General features: G+C 40.9%; 1 protein-coding gene across 2 annotated transcripts in view; it reads right to left on the bottom strand.

The window, feature by feature from the left end:
• vps13a (vacuolar protein sorting 13 homolog A) overlaps positions 1 to 15,770 on the bottom strand; it is a 37,033-nt gene extending 21,263 nt beyond the window's left edge. For both annotated transcript variants that reach the window (XM_077561208.1, XM_077561209.1), the window contains exons 1-38: positions 15,572 to 15,770; positions 14,118 to 14,161; positions 14,001 to 14,043; positions 13,836 to 13,931; positions 13,458 to 13,559; positions 12,776 to 12,885; positions 12,606 to 12,665; positions 11,641 to 11,700; positions 11,409 to 11,489; positions 11,232 to 11,289; positions 10,444 to 10,571; positions 10,004 to 10,110; positions 9,751 to 9,922; positions 8,920 to 8,982; positions 8,698 to 8,836; positions 8,512 to 8,606; positions 7,955 to 8,097; positions 7,669 to 7,870; positions 7,475 to 7,589; positions 6,841 to 6,977; positions 6,647 to 6,779; positions 6,317 to 6,434; positions 5,986 to 6,130; positions 5,708 to 5,816; positions 5,448 to 5,623; positions 4,963 to 5,122; positions 4,537 to 4,616; positions 4,396 to 4,455; positions 4,032 to 4,221; positions 3,615 to 3,731; positions 3,442 to 3,545; positions 3,196 to 3,363; positions 2,598 to 2,905; positions 2,041 to 2,188; positions 1,669 to 1,828; positions 1,474 to 1,598; positions 798 to 967; positions 32 to 282 (exon numbers count right to left, since the gene is read on the bottom strand). In XM_077561208.1, coding sequence (XP_077417334.1) covers positions 32 to 282; positions 798 to 967; positions 1,474 to 1,598; positions 1,669 to 1,828; positions 2,041 to 2,188; positions 2,598 to 2,905; positions 3,196 to 3,363; positions 3,442 to 3,545; positions 3,615 to 3,731; positions 4,032 to 4,221; positions 4,396 to 4,455; positions 4,537 to 4,616; positions 4,963 to 5,122; positions 5,448 to 5,623; positions 5,708 to 5,816; positions 5,986 to 6,130; positions 6,317 to 6,434; positions 6,647 to 6,779; positions 6,841 to 6,977; positions 7,475 to 7,589; positions 7,669 to 7,870; positions 7,955 to 8,097; positions 8,512 to 8,606; positions 8,698 to 8,836; positions 8,920 to 8,982; positions 9,751 to 9,922; positions 10,004 to 10,110; positions 10,444 to 10,571; positions 11,232 to 11,289; positions 11,409 to 11,489; positions 11,641 to 11,700; positions 12,606 to 12,665; positions 12,776 to 12,885; positions 13,458 to 13,559; positions 13,836 to 13,931; positions 14,001 to 14,043; positions 14,118 to 14,161; positions 15,572 to 15,671 — 4,777 coding nt within the window. In that variant the 5' untranslated portion in view covers positions 15,672 to 15,770. The remainder of the gene's footprint in view (positions 1 to 31; positions 283 to 797; positions 968 to 1,473; positions 1,599 to 1,668; positions 1,829 to 2,040; positions 2,189 to 2,597; positions 2,906 to 3,195; positions 3,364 to 3,441; positions 3,546 to 3,614; positions 3,732 to 4,031; positions 4,222 to 4,395; positions 4,456 to 4,536; positions 4,617 to 4,962; positions 5,123 to 5,447; positions 5,624 to 5,707; positions 5,817 to 5,985; positions 6,131 to 6,316; positions 6,435 to 6,646; positions 6,780 to 6,840; positions 6,978 to 7,474; positions 7,590 to 7,668; positions 7,871 to 7,954; positions 8,098 to 8,511; positions 8,607 to 8,697; positions 8,837 to 8,919; positions 8,983 to 9,750; positions 9,923 to 10,003; positions 10,111 to 10,443; positions 10,572 to 11,231; positions 11,290 to 11,408; positions 11,490 to 11,640; positions 11,701 to 12,605; positions 12,666 to 12,775; positions 12,886 to 13,457; positions 13,560 to 13,835; positions 13,932 to 14,000; positions 14,044 to 14,117; positions 14,162 to 15,571) is intronic.
• Positions 15,771 to 17,774: the final 2,004 nt, after the last annotated feature.

Raw genomic sequence — 17,774 nt, 5'->3', positions numbered from 1 at the left:
TCTGGGTTTTGTCTCTAACCAACTCACTCACTTGATTCCTTTGGCTGGGCAGGAGTGTTATTTTTATCTTCTGGTGCTGTATTATTCTTGGCTTGCGGTGTTTCACCAAAGCCCTCCTTGGTGGCGTTAAGGAAAATGTCCGCCACGGTGAGGAGGAACTCCATGCTGGCGCACAGGTACACGTCCTGCACCACTGTGTCTAAGGTGGTGCCTTCGTGGCTCCGCCGGTAGTTGACCTCCACCATCATGTTCTTTTCCGTTCCGGGACGCATGGCCATCATCCTGAAGTGGGACAATGCATTGGTTTGCTATTGACTTGAACTAATCAGGTGGGAAAAATACTCACTCTTTGTAACGTAAGAAATATAGAATACAATACACAAATATACTGTATACAATTGTGAAATGCACCGTGAGCGATTCTGACTCGCCATATGGCTTAAGTTAGATGTCAGTGGGGTTTTTTCACGTGGCAATTATCTCCCTCATAATTCATTTGACAAGTTGAGATTCAGTCCCGTCTTTGTTTTTATTATTCAAAAGCTATGCTGAATCCAAATCCAAAGCGAGGCCACGCTGCCATCCATTAGTGTCGGCTCGTCATCAGTTATCTCGAAGCTTGAATTTCACAGACAAGCTGGGTGAGCGACCTCCACACCGACCCATTGAAAATTATACTTGACAAAAAAAAAAGTTGGTGGCAGGAAATGACCAAGTTAAGTATGCTAACAAAATCGTTTTACTTTGTTACTTCCCACCACTCATACTCATACAGTGTGAATTTGTATCCCTGGTACCTTGGGCTGACCGTCTTGATATTTGGCCTCTTGTCATCAAGGAGGCATGTCGACATCCGGACGGCGGCCTTCATAGAGCTGTCCGAGTACATGGCGAAGGAGGTGGAGATGGTGCCCAGTGTAAACTCACCCAGTTTCAGCTCATCATCGTGTGGCTCCAAAATGAGAAGCTAGAGAACATGAGCAAACCGGGTATACCTATTAATTTACCCAATTAAGCTTTTTAGCATTATTCTCTATTGTATGTAAACACAACATTTTTCATCTACAATTCAGCACTTGAGATTTCGGACAGTAACACGTTTTTTAAAAAATGTTTTATTCTATATACAAGCCCAATGCCTCGCAAAAGGCTGGCTAGCAGTCCAGATGTTACAATGTGAAAAATGTACGTAACTGCCACCCATACCAAAATTGTCCGCACATGACTCAGTAGCTAAACTGAGTAAAGTTCTGCCACTTTGAAGCAAAAAACGTCTGTCTGTCTAACTACACTTAAATCTAATTATTTTTGATTTCAAATCCATTACGGAGGTTAATAAACTCCGTCACTGTCCAAATACTTCTAGATCTCCTCTATTGGATCTCATTAGATTTGTTCAGGTGTGCCTAATGTTGTGGATGTATACATTATATGCACCATGCCTTAATTGTGCTTAAACATTTAATTTATTACCTCATTCACGTTGGACTTAAATACAACCAGCGCCATGGAGTCAATCTTGAAGTCTGCTTTCATGCTGGTCTTCAGCCTGTTACTCTTTTGAGTCTCCACCACCGCTGCAGTCACCACCGTGTTGCCTAACATAACAGAATGTTGAAGAGCTCTTTTGTAAATTCCTGGACTCAAGAATAACTTCTGAAGACTTACCGTTGTTTCTTTCTGTGGATCCGGAGCTGCGGGGCTCCTTGTCAAGTGTCGAGTTTTCAGGTGGAGCAGGCGGAGAGGCGGTGGCAGTGTCAGAATTTTCTGAGAGGTTTTCACTGAGAGTCCTGAAGACAACCACCATGTCATCTTGGCTGAGGATCAACTGTTTAAGCAAGAGAGTCAGAGCATTAACAATACAGACTCGGACCCAATTTCATGTGTACAAAGAGCACGGTAGGTTGGGCCATTCAATTAGTCATACTGTACTAGCTTAATTAATGAAATGCAAGTTTTTCGCAGCCTTCAAAATGTTGCATGACTATGTTACTAGAAAAATGTATACAACAATCACCATTAAGTCGATTTACTACTTACACTCAAGGGCATAAGATGAGCGGTGATCTCAATGTCGGGGATGCTGTGGTACCAGTTGGATGAAAGATTTCTCTGAATTTCCACTTCCAGGCTGACTGGCTGCAACAGGTTACTTTGGCCCTGAAACTCCCCATTAACGAACGTGGTTCTGCATTTATAAAAAAAAAAAAAGAGAGAGAAAAAAAAGGATTATGACTGGGCCCTCGAACCTCCTTTGTCATGGCAAATTATTGAAAAGGCGATAAAACTTTGACACCATACTCAGTCGACGGGCTTATAATAGACATGCCGAAATTTAATCTGTGAAATTGGTGTCTAGAGATTTTTTTTTTTAACTTTGCTTCTGAGTGAGCTTTTGGGCAGTCATGTGAAGGATCCATGAATACATACATTTTGATCTGTGAAATTGGTGTTGGGGGTTATTTTTGTTTTGTTTTGGAGGTATTAAAATTGGGACCTCAAAAATGTTAATATTTTCAGATGGATACTGTACTAGCAAAAAAATGCACGCAGGCCTTCCCCAAAAAGGCAAAAAAATTGCATGTGCGGAGTCGTACCTGTACATCTTGAGGTCAGTGAGCTTGACTCCCATTATATCCACCACAGGTGGGATCTTGCGGAAACTCTTAGAGGGCTGCATGGCAAACTGATTCTTGACCGATACGAAGCCCAGGTCAGCCACCAGGACGTTGGGGGATGAGGACGATTGTGGGACGAAGATGACGGGCGCTTTGAAGTGAACGTTGAGAGCGATGCGAGTACTGCGCTGCGACAGCTCCTTCACGCCGGACGCCGCCTTTTCAGCCGCCTGCTGGGTCACCTCTGCGACAGCCTCTTTGGCCTCCTGGAAGTTGTTTATGAACGCCTGCAGGGGTGGAGTGAAAGAAGTGTGAACTCCAGCTCTTTTGACTTCATTGGCAAACGTCAGTGAACAACGTTAAATTGACCTTATCTTTACAGGTATGTGGTTTAAGATATATACAGAACAAGTAAAAACACACTGTAAAATAAACATTGGCAAAACCAGAACTTCTTTAGTTGGATGGCCAGGGTGACACAAAGACTCACTAATAGGTGGCCATAAGATGATAAAAAAATAATTTCGTTTTTCTTTATCTGCACACTTTATCTGGCAGGAAAATGTGCAATGCTCACCAGTATGGAGGACAAAAACTTGTTGAGGAAGACAACCTGGATGCATCCCACTGTCAACGTGACTGAGGTGTCAACCTGTGACATGTCAACGTAGGCGTCGCCCTCGGTCGCGTCAGTGTGGTTGACCATCTGGAAGGCAAACACCTCCCTGTCTGCTATAGACACGGCCTAAGAGAAGAGATATCCGGCATGAGATTAAAAAGTAAATGAGACCGCAATGAAGGTGAGATGCAAACGGACTTGTACCTTCTTATAGAAGGCAGTTTCATCACAGTCAAACACTATGATGTTCTTTAGGTTGGCAAGGACCTTCATCTCTCGCTTCCTCATTATAACTTCAGAAACCAGCCCTAGGAAATTGAGGGCATGAGTTTGGAAACCTACAGCATACAACAAAATCCTCAATTCTTCAATGATACCTTCAATTCTAATCTCCGAGATCATGGATTTCTGTCCTCGAATGTAAACCTTGAGAGAGCGAAGATCGGCACTGAGGTGCAGGTTGATGATGGCCGCGGCCTTGGAATTCTTCGGCTCTGTAAGACCAGAAGAACTCATTGAGAAAAAAGGCTGCATCATCAAAACAAAAATAAAATTCCAAACAGCACAAATCAAAGAAAACATGAAAAAAAAAAACATTTTGCAGGTGGGACTGGAATGTATGCACCACGATAAACAGGTGTTCACTATATAGGTGTTTTAGGGTATAGAATTAGATCCACTGTCCGCATTTATGCTTTTTTTTGTTGATTCATTTGTTGTTATGACATTTAGTTATGCTGTTGGTATGGTTTGAAATGACTGGTCAACTGGAATCGATCGGAAGTTTACAGTACTTTTTCTTTTAGCAATGGCGGTCCCCTCCTTCTTGTCCTCCTCCAGCTCCTCTTCCTCAGAGATGGTGGGGAGCTCGTCCCGTCCTTCCTCCTCCTTTTGGGTGGACTGCGGCAAAAGACCATTGAGGTAGTTCATGGTGTTGAGGAGCGCCTCTGTGTGGAGATTCACATCCAGCGACGAGAAGGTCACCTGACGGCAAGGATTGGAGGTGAACAGAGGACAAAGGTGGCTTCAGGGTCGCACCTTGCCTCTTTTTTTCCTCAGTAATGTGGGGCTCTCTCACATTTAAAAAAAAAAAAAATTGGTTCAGATGTTAAAAATCACAGTGTGTGTGTGTGTGTGTGTGTGTGTGTCCAACTTTACCTTTATTAGCTGCTCTGTGTTGTTGTGCAGGGACTTGAACTCAGGCCCGTTTTTATCAGCCTAAAAACAAAACATTCAGTTACATTAAAAAAAAAAAAAAATACTGTATAAGGACTTGGATCTATCTTGCCAGCCACTTACTTTTCTATACTCCAGTGTGAGCATGTCGACCTCAGTGTTATCTAAAGTAGTGATGAGTTGAATTTCCTTGCTTTTGAAATCTAAACAAGTAGGAACATGCAAATTAAAGCTTCAAATATCTTTGAATTGACATGCCATATTAAATTTATTGACCCGGCAGTGATATAAAAGGCAAAAAAGGGGGCCGTAATGTCTTAACTATTCATTCTTTGTTTTGTGCAAATATTATATTCATTACCATCATATTTGATCTCTATATAACAGTAGTGCTATATACGGGACGAGCTGACATGAAAAGCAAAAACCTGCGAGTAATTGATGCCCTTGCATAAAAGGTTTATAGATGCCTATAGATTCCACAGCTCGACTTAAAGAGGGCAATAGCTGATTAAATGACACTTCCTTTCGAGGGCTAAAAAAACTGACCTTTGTATTCGGGACACCTGAGGCAGATCTCCCTGAGGTAAGTGTTGGATGTCATTTCAAAGGTGCATAATTTCAGTTCAGTGCCCAGGCCCTCTACCTCCAAGTGGAGCACCGCAACCTCCTGAGAGCTGCCATTGAGGCGACACAGCTGGACAGAGAACTAGAAACAAACAAAAAGGATGCAGATTATCAAAAAAACAAAAAAGAAGAAAAAAAAGGTGTGTCTGACACTTTTGTGAAAATACCCCAAGGATCAAGAATGGCAGCACACCGTTTTGAGCCTTGCTGAAATTAGAGTTTTCCTAGTCGTAGTTTGGCAAAACGCTAATTCACAAAATATTAACTTGGCAGCGTACCTTCACAATTGATGTGTGGATAGGCACCCATTTGTATACAATCCATTTAAAATTCAATATTCCATAATACCTACCATTTAAAAACTATATCAAGCACCATATGTCTGTCCGGTCATTCAACATCATTACCTCGCTTATTTCAAATGTCATGAGAAAGTCGGTCATGTTCTTCTGACACTCCTCCTGCGCAAAGGTCTTCGATCTGTGCAGGTCGCCGTAGCGCAGCGGCATGGGACTGTCAGGGAAAAACTGCTGTCCTGTGATGGGAGAGCTGGGGGCGTCGTAGAACAAGTCTTCTTCAGAACCTGATGAGACCAAAAGCCATTAGCATCACTTACAGTGTGTGTATAAACAATGTGAATAATGGCGATGAGGATGTTCAGGCTCACCGAGTGAAGAAATGCTGATGGTCTCACACGACTCGAAAAGAATAGAGGAGCGCTGGTCGGCCAACTGCAGACGCCGCCTTGTGGAAAGCTGTGGTGTGAACTGCTTGGGCTTAGAAGGAGACGGTCCAAGTTACACTAATATGTAATAATACTGGGACAAATTTGTAGAAATGCCATGATTTTAACAAATTCATTATATACTCAGATTACCAAAAATCTACTTGACTGTGTGTTACTGTGGATTATTTCAGGGCAATGTGGCCCTGAGGTGCGCGCACCTTTGAATGTTGGGTCCCACCAGCGTTGGGTGTAGCAGGTTTTGTCTGCGGCAGGGGGATACTGTCCACCAGCTCTAGAACATTTCGAAGTTTAACGTCGGAGATCCGGAGGGAGAGCAGAGGGAGTTCTCCAGACAGTTTATATCTGGGGGAAAAAACAAGAAAAGAAAAACACAGTGTAGCAAGCAAGCCATTTTGAAAATTGTTGGATTGTAACAGAGCAGTGTTTTTAATATTAAAATGGGTCAATTTGATAATAACCACACGTTCAAAACACACACTAACTAGCTACAACTTTGCCATTAATTTAATTTAATTTTTTTACACTTACTTTGCCATGCGCGAGTCTTTGACCACCATGGCCCTGCTGAACTCCATTTTTAAATCCACCGGCTCCAGGATGTGGAGTGGCGATTGTTTCTGCTTTCGAGCCGTTTTCCAGTTGCCATCTATAGCCGGGAAAGGTTTCACACATCAGTTATACCGTTTGTCAGTGATAGATTTGCTTTTTTTTATGCTTACGTACAGTTACATTGTGTTTAAAAATTGTGTTTTAATATGATTATACCCAAAAAAAAGGTGTATGGTCTTTCTCTATGGTGGCTTTTCACCTATTTAATTTCCTGTATTTCACTGAACTCGTTTTGCAAATAACATGTACCTGGTTTACTGAAAAGGAATTGCAGGTTGGTGAGTTGGATGTCAAAGCTGTCGTAAGCTCTCAGCATGATGTCTTCAAGTTTGCTGGAGCCCGCCGACAGCGCAGGCAGATGCTTTTTGCTCTGACTGGACATCTACAAACACATGCTTTGTAAATGAAGCTTGAAGAAAAACTCCTCGATGACATTTCCTCACCTGCAAGTGTCCGAGATCCAGCAACAGGATGTTCTGAGTGCCATCATAGAAGCCCGTCTGTGGGATGATGACATAAGAGGCCAGTAGGTTTACCTTCAGGTCCAGCACCTTCTGGGTCTCTATCACATACATGAGCCCTACAAAAGATATTAGATGGTGTTATACATATTTACTGAGCAGCCAGGACGGAGACACATATATTATTTTTGTTGCTACGATAGTGTTCCAGTTTTTGAGGGAATATGATTATTTGCTTTTGGCGATCCACAAAAGGACAAGTAAAAGCAGGTCACAAGCTGTAGGTTATAACCGAGTTGAAGTCTAGCTAGATTTACTGAAGTTTCAACCTTTGATGTATATATATATATATATATCCTTTTTTGAAATACATTTCAGTTATCATTGCGGCAGTCCGTTGGATAGTGAATCATGGCTTTTCAAAAACATGCATGTAAGGTTCATTAAAGATTTTTAATTGTCCGTCGGTGTGAATGTGTGTTCACTTCATATCCTTTTTATATTTTGGTTTGGTGGTGTGCTATGAGATGAATATAACGGGTTGAGAAACTTTAGAGGCTGCACTGTACTTTACTAATTTGAGTGCTAAGAGATTATTGATGTATAAGCGACTGACCAGTGGCTGTACGGTCTCGGAACTGCTCCAGTTTCATCAGTGTGGCGTTGGTGAGTTCGTCCAGCTGCAGGTCGTCAGGAGGCCGGAAGAACGCGGACATGGCGTTCACTGTCATCTGCACGCACAAAGAATACACCCAGACATGTTCATAATTTTATCACATGGAGCAATTAACTATAACCGACTGCACTCACGGCATCATAGATGATTTCCAGCGGCTGCGATTCAACAAAGAGCCGCTGATTGGCACTCTGATCCAGAGGGTTAGTCTCGAAAAAAAGACTGAGCAGCGGCGTGCCTGTCCCCGTGCCGACCGTCTTTGACGACAGGAGGGTGGGAGCAGGCCGGCTTCCTGCCTGACCCGTGATCTCGAACAAACTGAGCTCGGCTGTGAATCTGCAGACATTTTTTTTTCATGATCTTTAAAACTGAACAAACATATTTCACGGGCATATACAAGTGTCAAAGAATAAGGCACACTTGATGGCTTGTGCTCCAGATCGCTGCGTCAGGGAGGACATCAGTTCCCCAACAGTCAACTTGATGATCTCATCTTTGTCAATGCTGTCTTTGATGGAGACACTCAGTTTTTCCATGTGGAAATCTACCTTCATGTCCTCAAACTAGAAAAGCAGAGAAAATAGCAATCCACAAGTAATGAGATCTGCACTATCGTGTTAAAGCCAAAAGCTAAGCAAAGCTGCATGGTTAGTTACGTAACAGTGTTAGCTTCTGGTAAGCGGCATATACTCAAATGTTTGGTGAAGATGTTCTCAGTCCATGACTTGGCAGCTAGACTGGCTAAAGAGCAATTTTGTTTTGTTTTAATCAACTGACCTCCTAAACACTACCTTGCCACGCTCTAAAAGTATACACGTTTGGTTCATTGTTTTTTTTAAACTATGTGCCCTGTGATTGACTGGCGAACAGTCCATGCTCTACCCCACCTCTCGGACAAGCACTAAAGAAAATGGATTGATAGACTTCAGCTGCAATTTGTTTGTGGATTAATGGGGAGTGTGCGGGAAACGACTCACATCCTTTGGATAAATGAAATTAGCGGCCGTCTCACTGTATCCGATGGCAGTGTAGAGCCTGGCTTTCTCATTGGGAGTTAACAGCTCATCAAAGCCTGTGTGTAAACACATTGATAGGGACAGGAAGGGATGGGCTTCGGTAAGAAACCGGATATATGTGGACAAGCACCATTTGATCCACCCTACCTGTGCCTGTGCTTTTTTCCACCTTTGTTTCAGACTCAGGCTCTTCCCCCCAATTCCACATCCAGCTAATCCAGCCTTGAGACTGCTCTTCTTCCATCTTCAAACCTTGACGGTAAATACGCAACCCTGCTTTACTCGCCTGAGGAGAGGAACGCGGCACATAATATTAGTACATTTTTACCACATACCACGTGCAATGCAGGCATAATAAAATTACAGTACCTCCACTTCAGCCTGCTGTCTGGCCAGTGTGATGTTAAAAATATCTAGTGTCTTCTCAGGTTCCTGATAACACATGAGAAACATTGTTGACAGGTTGAAGCCTGACCTATGTTAGTGGTGTACAGCAGAGGAAGAACAATGAAAGGTACAATAGACCTGATCTGTCGATTGCCATTCATACAACAAGCTTTAAGTTTAACTGAACAGACCCAGATTTCACACTAAGTACATCTGTGAACAAAATCATTTTTTGTGGACATGTTTGTTTGGTGGCGTGCAATGACATTTTCTTATGTAAAATATTGGTTCAATAAATGTTGGGAAACCCTGTGAAGAGGGTCTTCTGCCCAGATTTAGTCATTACTGTTTTAATTTCCTTATTTCCTCAGTAGAGCTTTGTTCTGCGGATGTATCTTTGTGAGTGTTATCGCAATTTCTGCCAGGTGCCAGATGACTGAAAAACCTCCTCTATTCCTCAAATGGGCTTTTGTTTTGTGAATAGTGTACTTGAATGTATCTCTGTACGTCCGGTCAACTCCAGTTGATCTGTTTACTGGAAACTGTGTGGTGCCGCCCTTTAACATAGTATAAGAATATTGTAAATCCTCTGTAATCTTCGCACTTGTGAGAGGCTACAGCCATTGTCTGTAACTCACTTGTGCCCGGAATATTCTGTAGAAATAAAAGCTTCGAAGGAACTGTTCATCGATCTCCAGCCTGTATTCAGATAACTAACATTCTCACTACCCGACAGAAAACGAACACGCCGAGGAAAAGATCTCCTCCACAACACCTGCTTTAAACACTCTTAACTCCTACTTTTCAGCCCACCTGTAGTTCCTTGAGTAACTCCTCACTAGGTTTCTTGCTAGTGATCTTGATCTTGTAGAGCTCTCTGTAGTGCTTGACCAGCTGGCGGTGCCTCTGAATGTGTGGCCACGACCACATGTGGAGTCGGGGCTTCACGTCCACCTCCAGGACGCTCGTGATGGCATAGTCCCACCTATAGACATCACAGCGGAAAGCTTTACAGCCGTGGGGGATATTACAAATCAAGAAGTCATATTATAGAACAGTGTCTTACCAATTGTTGGCATTGTTGTGAACTAAGGCCTCCGGTCTGTATTTCCTGTATGGCAGGTTGCGTGACATCAAATCCAATGAGCCTAGTAGCTCCAAGATGCTGATGTACTAGATAGAGGACCAGTACAATCATTATTAAGCCAATTTCATCAATGCTGACTACCAGATGCGGTGGTAAAAGCACTGATTATTCCCTTCGCACATGCACAGGTAGCATTTAGTGCTTTCAGCTCCGCCATTGGCAGTCATTCGGGATTCATAGAACCATAGATTGATTCATAACTTTCAATTTATACTGCAAATTTACACTTTATTGCCAGTTTGACGTCATCAAAATACTGTACACAGATTGTGAACCTGTTGAAATGTTGACATAAACGGGTATTGGGCACTTGGACCAGCAGGCTATTATCCAAAAAGCCACATCACGACACTGCCTACCTGGGGTTTGTTCAGCTCAATGGCCACCTCGCTGAGATTGACCATGAGGTCGATTTTGGGAGATGAGAAGTCCATGTCTGACCTGGGATTCATGCACAGCTTTGCATCCGCCGAGATGGGCCGAAAAACTGTGGAGCAGTAAAAAGACTGTGATTTTATATAGCAATGTTTCCCCGCCATACTGCAGTTCATTATTTGTGCAACAGATATATTGCGGATAACCATTTTTTTTACGAGTTTTTAACTTTTTACAGAATACATTCAAGTCCAATTTAGAATGGTACGTCTTAGGTTATAACACCAAGTTAAGCCACAACATGGCAGGAAGCACTTGCTGTCCACTAAGAATAATTAACTCTTTGGTGAATTACAGTAAAATGTTTTGACATTTTAAAATTTGTTGTTGCCACAGTGCAAAGGAAATATGTGGCTGTGTGAGTATTGTTGTGTGGTGTTTTAATGTGTTGCTGCTCTGTGTGCTAAAGTAGCAGTTGTTTCAAGGTTTATAATTTATAATAAATTACCGTTAACATCAATGGCGTTTTGCATGTATTATATGCTAGCATTAAGCGAAGTAGTAAGTTTGAATGTGTTTTATAAGTTAATAAGGGGTGAAACTACTGCATAAATCTTGGTCTCTGAAAATCACAGATTGGGTCTAGAATGTATCATCTGCCACAAGCAGTGGTTCGCTGTACCAATAAAGTGGCCAGTGAGCATCTAAAGAATAAACTCTGCATGCATGTCGCGTTTTACTGGAGTTGGTGCAAACGTGTTCCGACACTTACTGAAATCGTGGTCTGCAGAACGGGAGCCTTTGAGGTCCATGCTATTCTGGAGACAAAGCTATAAAAAGACCAAGAAAGAGAAGCTCAATTGCATTTTTCACCTGCCAAAGACACTTTTTTGTTCTTTATCCACACAGTGTGACACATAAAAGTGTTCAAAAAAAACTTCTGACTCACCAAAGCCTCATCCGGACTGTGATTGGAGAAGAGCACCGAGTCGACATTCCAGTAGGCAAACAATTTGTCCAGCTGAACCAACTGAGAGGAAGGAAACAGTAATTAAAGCAATTCATTGTCAATGTATAACCACGACACAACAATATCTAACATTCAAATCAGTCACTCGCAATGAGAAAACGTAAATACTAGCATAACAAAAACGTCCTTTTGAATACAAAGAACGTTTTACCTTGTAGAAAAGCCTCGCATTCTCATCCAACAGTGTTGGGTTCCAGTCCTCATCACAAGTCTATGGGTAGAAACAAGGGTTATATTATATGGGGTGAAATGGTATGCCAAAAGTCATGCTTCGCTACAAACCCTACGGTTTGATTTACATTGGGTACAGTAAGGGAACAAAATGCTAAACATAAAAATGTTTTCTTTTTAGGAATGTGTAACAAAAATAGTTTTTATTAACTCTTTGGCTGCCAGACGTTTTCAGAAAAGGGATGCCGTGGGTGCCAGCCGATTTAAGCATTTTGACTGATCTTTCAAGGTCCACAGAAAATTATGTGTTTGGACTATGGAAACACACATACTACCAAATGAAAGATTGGACTCTCATCTTTCATCAGAAAAAAAAGTTTGTTTCTACCTTATTCCGTTTTTCAGTAATCAACAATAGAAAATGGTTAGTTTCACCTCTGTTTTGAAACAAACGTCTTAACGTCTTTGGCACTCCTCCATAGGATTTTACTAAACGTTATTTAACGTTTTTGGCACTCAAAGAGTTACGAAATAAAAATTTTGTATATTTAAAACTGCTGTCAGTAAATGTTGCAATTAATGAACGGCCCTAAAAAGAAACAATAGATAATAATATACAGTCCAACAGTTTTCTTTTTAGGGAAGTACACAAGAATAGTTTATTTTTCAGCAACATTCCTAAGAACACTCAATGCCAATAAAGTGATTCTACTACTGAGCAAAGACTCTTGAATACTTATGGCTGGTGGTTTTTCTTTTGTAATACATCTAAAAAAAATCTACAAATCTTTTTTTTATTTTTATTTTTTTATATATGGGGTGATGTGTGTACATTAATGATCAAAACAAATTAATTTACCAAAACATTTTTGTTCATACTCATTTGCATGTACCATTACAACCCCAACACTATAAGCACACAAAATGGATGTCAGGTGAGATTACCTGAAGGCTAAGGTTGCTAAGAGACACGCCGAAGGACAAAGGGCACTGCGGATTGGTGACCTGAGGAAAATATAACTAATTTCAATAATAGCATAAAAACACACGGGAAAAACGACTTATTTGCAATACTTCTATATAGCACACACGCAGACAATAATTTGAATACTCACATCATCCTCATAACGAATATGGATATTGGAGATCTTCACTTGAACATTTTTGATGATTTGAGTGACAAGCTTCTCCACAAAAGTGTCCTGCTTCTCTGCTGTGGGGTTCTCTGTCAAACAAATCAAATAAGATTTAAAGTTACAAGCGGCGATACACACGCCACCTTTAGGGTGATTATGGGAAACAAATATCACAATTTGATGTTGTGCTTCACACAATTCAGGTGCGTAGACAACCATAATGTAGTGTCATCCATCTGTATAGGATACTTGCTTTTCCATTTAGGTTAATGATTAACCAACTTTGACCTCTGTTTATTCACGCCAATTGCAAATCCGTGCACACAGTGATGATGTGAGTGCAGAGTGCGCAGTTTGTTTTGGCCGTAGTAACTGTGTGGTTGTGTTAAGTCATTGGAGATGAAAAATAAATGAACAAACCAACTTGAATGTCTTGTATTATTGGAGATTAACAGCTCTGCCCGCATTAGATAACATAGGCCCACGGAATTTGCTGAGAATGACTGCTCAATTTTTTTTCTTCTTCTAAGAAAAAAAAAGAGAGAGAATGACTGCTCAAACAGCCTTCCTGCTTCTTGACACTATCCTAGTATGTCCACCCAATTTCATGTGGATCAGTTACAGGCTGATTTTCTCCAGTTTTGGGGCACACGGGACTAACCTTGCTCAGCGACCTTCAGCTTGGTCTCTTCAATCCTTTGCAGCTCCCTCTGTCGTGCTTCCTGCAGCTGCTTTTCCTCCTTTTCCGCATCGTACTTGATACCTGCGAAGAAGTGAGCCCCATCAAGGATTTAACATACAATCATGCCTGATCTTACTAAGCGCTACGCTACTATCTTTAGTCGGATAATTTGTGTCAATTCATAATATAGTGAACCCCGACTATATAGTGGTTCATTGTTCAAGCCTCTGCTCTAATGCATGTTTGTGATTGCAACAAATTGTACTACTCTCTTTAACTACAGCCTAACGGATGGTACTATAACAGTTCTGGACTCTGTAACAAATACAATTGTTCTCTATGGGAAATCACACATACTTGCTGTTGGAACGATGAGCAGATAGACGCCATCAAGTGTGGCCTCCACAGACTGAGTGTAAAGGTTCTTCCAGGGAATCTGGAGTTGCAGTCGCCCTATTGAGATAAAACTAGTGAGAAAAATGTGTCGACAAGAAGGAAAGGCTTAAAACCAAGCAATCTCACCTATGTGTCCCGCTCTCACTTTAAAGGGAATATCAAGCTGACTCTGTGAGAACCAAAAAAAAAAAAAAAGTGTGAAATGTTATATTTCACCACATGCATTTTAGGCATGCAACTTACCAAAGCATTCTCCTTAATTTCAAGATTTCGAAGCGCAGCATCACCTGTCAAAAAATATAAAAAAATTGAATTACCGATTGTTACCATTCAACATCCTGACTCTCCAAATACACTGCCGCTAATGTGCACTGCTTACGCTACTAACATGGAATCGAAAAGGGAAAAAAAACTGATTTATATACTGTATTTTATTTTAAGGCCGTATCAGCCAGCCCTATTCCATCATAACAAAAGCCCCCAAGAAACACTTCCACCATCAAACAAGAAGGCTTTTTTTTTTTACTTTAAAGTCCATTTACTTCAATTGCTTCCAAAGCTTGTACATTATTTAAGATCAATCAGTACTCACTTCCTATCGTTATAGGCCCAGAGAGGCAAAGACCAGTGTTGATTTTGCATCAACTTTAGAAGATGAAGGACAAAACTACCGACCCTACCAACTACGGGCCTGGCTCCATTCACAACTTACCGGTACATCAAATTGTGACTCATTTATTTCCAGCAGTCTATTCTCTTTAATTCATAGAGCTCTTACTGTCTTGGTAAACCAGCTTTCAGTCATTTCTGTCTTTCGTCCAAACAGATTTCAGCTTCATGTAAAGGTAATCTACCCAATGCTTTCAGAATCTTTCGTGCTGGCGTTGAACACATGCATACTGCATCTAACACAGACAGGCAAGGGGCAATAGAAGGAGGCTTGCATCATCATATCTGGTGAGTTTCTATTTTATTTCAAGTTGTAATCAGAAGCTAATACAGATCAAGCTAATTTGTAATAACGCTGGGTTTGCCTTTACTTTCGATTTTGACATGCTAGTGCCAAAGCAATGAAAATTGTTCTTGCATTTTTGTCAGCCTAGCTGCCAAATCATTGGTATTGCTGTGAATATGTATAGGTATCGAGTCTGCCATGCATTTTCTACACCACTTATCCTTACTAAGGTTGTGGGTGAGAACCAATGGTTATTTTGTGCAGGATCACTGATATGCTATAACGGCATGGAAGGAAGCCAAAGCACGAGCAATCTTTTAAATGTAGCGATTGAGTGCATACATTCAGGAAGCTTACAATGCAATACGTTTGTTTTTTAAGCTTATCGTTTGTGTGCAGGACTCTTGCTTAAACTTACAAACTGGGAAAGGGTGTGACCCATAATCGTTGCGAAATTCAACCCAGTAACGCCAGCATTTAGCTTTGCACGGGAAATTGTCGTTGAAAACCGTGCATATCTATAAGAACTTCGATCTTCTAACTTATTTAGTCTAGTAACAGTATTCGGCACTAATTCCAGAGTCCTACCGGACTCCTTTGCTTCATTTGAGGTAGGTCAATAAACTGACACATGACAGCCGGAGGAGTCCAAGCTAACGTCAATGCGACGCTAGCTAGCAAGCTACCTCGGCGCACTATGGCACCGCCTCGCTCAAGAAAGACACAAAGCAAGTTCATTTACCTCCCCAGATGCCGAGTTTAAGCTGCGAGCTGTCAAGGTTGACTACGTAGTCGCCCAGAAACCTGTTGATAACGTCGACTACGAGGCTTTCGAAGACCATTTTGGAGCTCTTCTCATCTACCTGTCACCATGTTTACATTCAGGGGGTCTGCCTGCAGCCTGCCTCTCTTCTGCTTTGACCGACGTAACGTGCGTGATGGTGGGCGTGGCCGTGATGTCACAACGGAAGTTCCAACCTGCGACGTCATTTTCGGCCACTGGACTGTACTGTTGTACCTTCTCCTTCTCCATTGATTTCGGACTCAAGACACAACGCAGACCGGAGCTCCCTTATGTATTTAACGCTTCAATCCAGGAAAAATCAACCTGGGTGATGCAACGATGACGTCATCATCGCCATCACACAGTTATTGTGATAGTTTAATTCAATCTGTGACAAACACAAAAAGCTGTCTGACTTTTATTATTTTTTGACAAATTATTATTTCGTTGGTTATGTGCTTACAATTCAGTCTTCAGCGGATGTAATTTATAATTTTATCCCCGTTACTGGTTGAAAATGAATGGTCAATACAGTACTATCGATTTAAAACAATAAAATTAAATAAATAATGATAATAATAATAATAACGTTTTTGTGTTTATGTTATGTATTGCTTTGGGGGAAAAACAGGAAGAAGAAGACCAAATCAATCGGGCCTAAAAATTTGTATGTGAGAGTAGTAACCACATTTACAATGTCAGACTTCCATGCATCTTCCACTAGAGGGCCCACTGTGATTGACTTTAATGGTTTTGGAAAGCCTTCCTGCGCCTTATATGCTACCCTTGTGCAGTGGAAAGTATATTTTAGACAGGCACTATTGAGCCTCATCACTAAATAAACGTATGAGGAAAAGTCATCAGAAAAAGCATAAAACGTGATGTATTGTACTTGATACAAACAGTTTCCATTCAGAGTTGATCCATCCGCACGGGGAATCATATTTTATGATTAATTACCATAAATTTGTGTGTTTTTTTAACTAGTCCCTGAAACCACCACCAAGCATATAATGTTGTAACTGAGAAAATTAGATTTTTTTTCTTCACAAAATAATAATAATAATAATAAAAAATAATGCAATGTCTGTCTGTCCAGAATTTGGTTTATTTCTCTTTATTTTGTTGCCCATATTGTGTGTTTCTCAGCTGGACTCACTCATCGCTTGTTTGGAAAATAAAATATTGTTTGGAAAATATTGGCAACACTGACAAAAAAATGACAACATTGACTGTGCTTTTGTAGCAGGGATACGCTTTGAAGCATGTAAGCCGCTAAAAAACAATCCATCCATCCATGATCTGTACCGCTAATTCTAAAATCTTTTTTTTTTAAATGAAATCAGCCTCATCCTTTCAAATGAACTCAAATTAATCAATAAAATCGATGAATCATCCAGACCCAATTACATGATCTTGCAAGGCATTCACAAAAATAAACATTTTCATTTGAACTATTCCTTCATGTAGACAAAATGTGCTGCTTATTCTTCATCTAAACCATCTGTTAGGAACCACTCAAGTGAATACACTAATCAAAACATATTTCTCAATATTGCATCTAATTTCTGCGACACAGTGAGCCTTAATATTAACAATGTTCTGTGATAATTTACTGGTTACATGATGATGTAGAATAGCTTCCTCATTGTGTATGGGACGGAATATGAATGTGACAAATTAATTGAAGGAGTGTGAGAGGGCCCAGAGGTCAGGAGGCTTTTTGCGGAAATGAAGCTTGACTTTATTACGCTAATAAAAGCCAAAGTGCTCGCTTGTGATGCAGGGATAAACGATTGCGACTCAGCGGATGACCTTGCCTTGAATGATATTTTGAATTCACGCTCCAATTAACACTAAAAAGAGAGAATAGCAATATTGCTGAATGCCATCTTGCAAATTGATCTCAAAACATGAAATATTTGAATACTTTACATACAACATCCACTAATGTTCCCTTTGTGTAAAACTGTAGTTAAGAAAGACTTTCAAAAAGATTTTCACCTATCACAGGTGGGTCCACTGTCCAGAACATATCTGCTATCATATCTGCTATGATAAATGTATTGTAAGTACATACATCAGCAATCAGACAGTTTAGGCCTATAGCAGGCCAATCTACAACAATGCCCTTGTAATTATATGTAGTCTGACATTGATG

Source organism: Vanacampus margaritifer, chromosome 3 (genome assembly GCF_051991255.1).
Source record: "Vanacampus margaritifer isolate UIUO_Vmar chromosome 3, RoL_Vmar_1.0, whole genome shotgun sequence".
NCBI classification, from domain to species: Eukaryota; Metazoa; Chordata; class Actinopteri; order Syngnathiformes; family Syngnathidae; genus Vanacampus; species Vanacampus margaritifer.
This window is presented reverse-complemented; position numbering and strand designations above follow the sequence as displayed.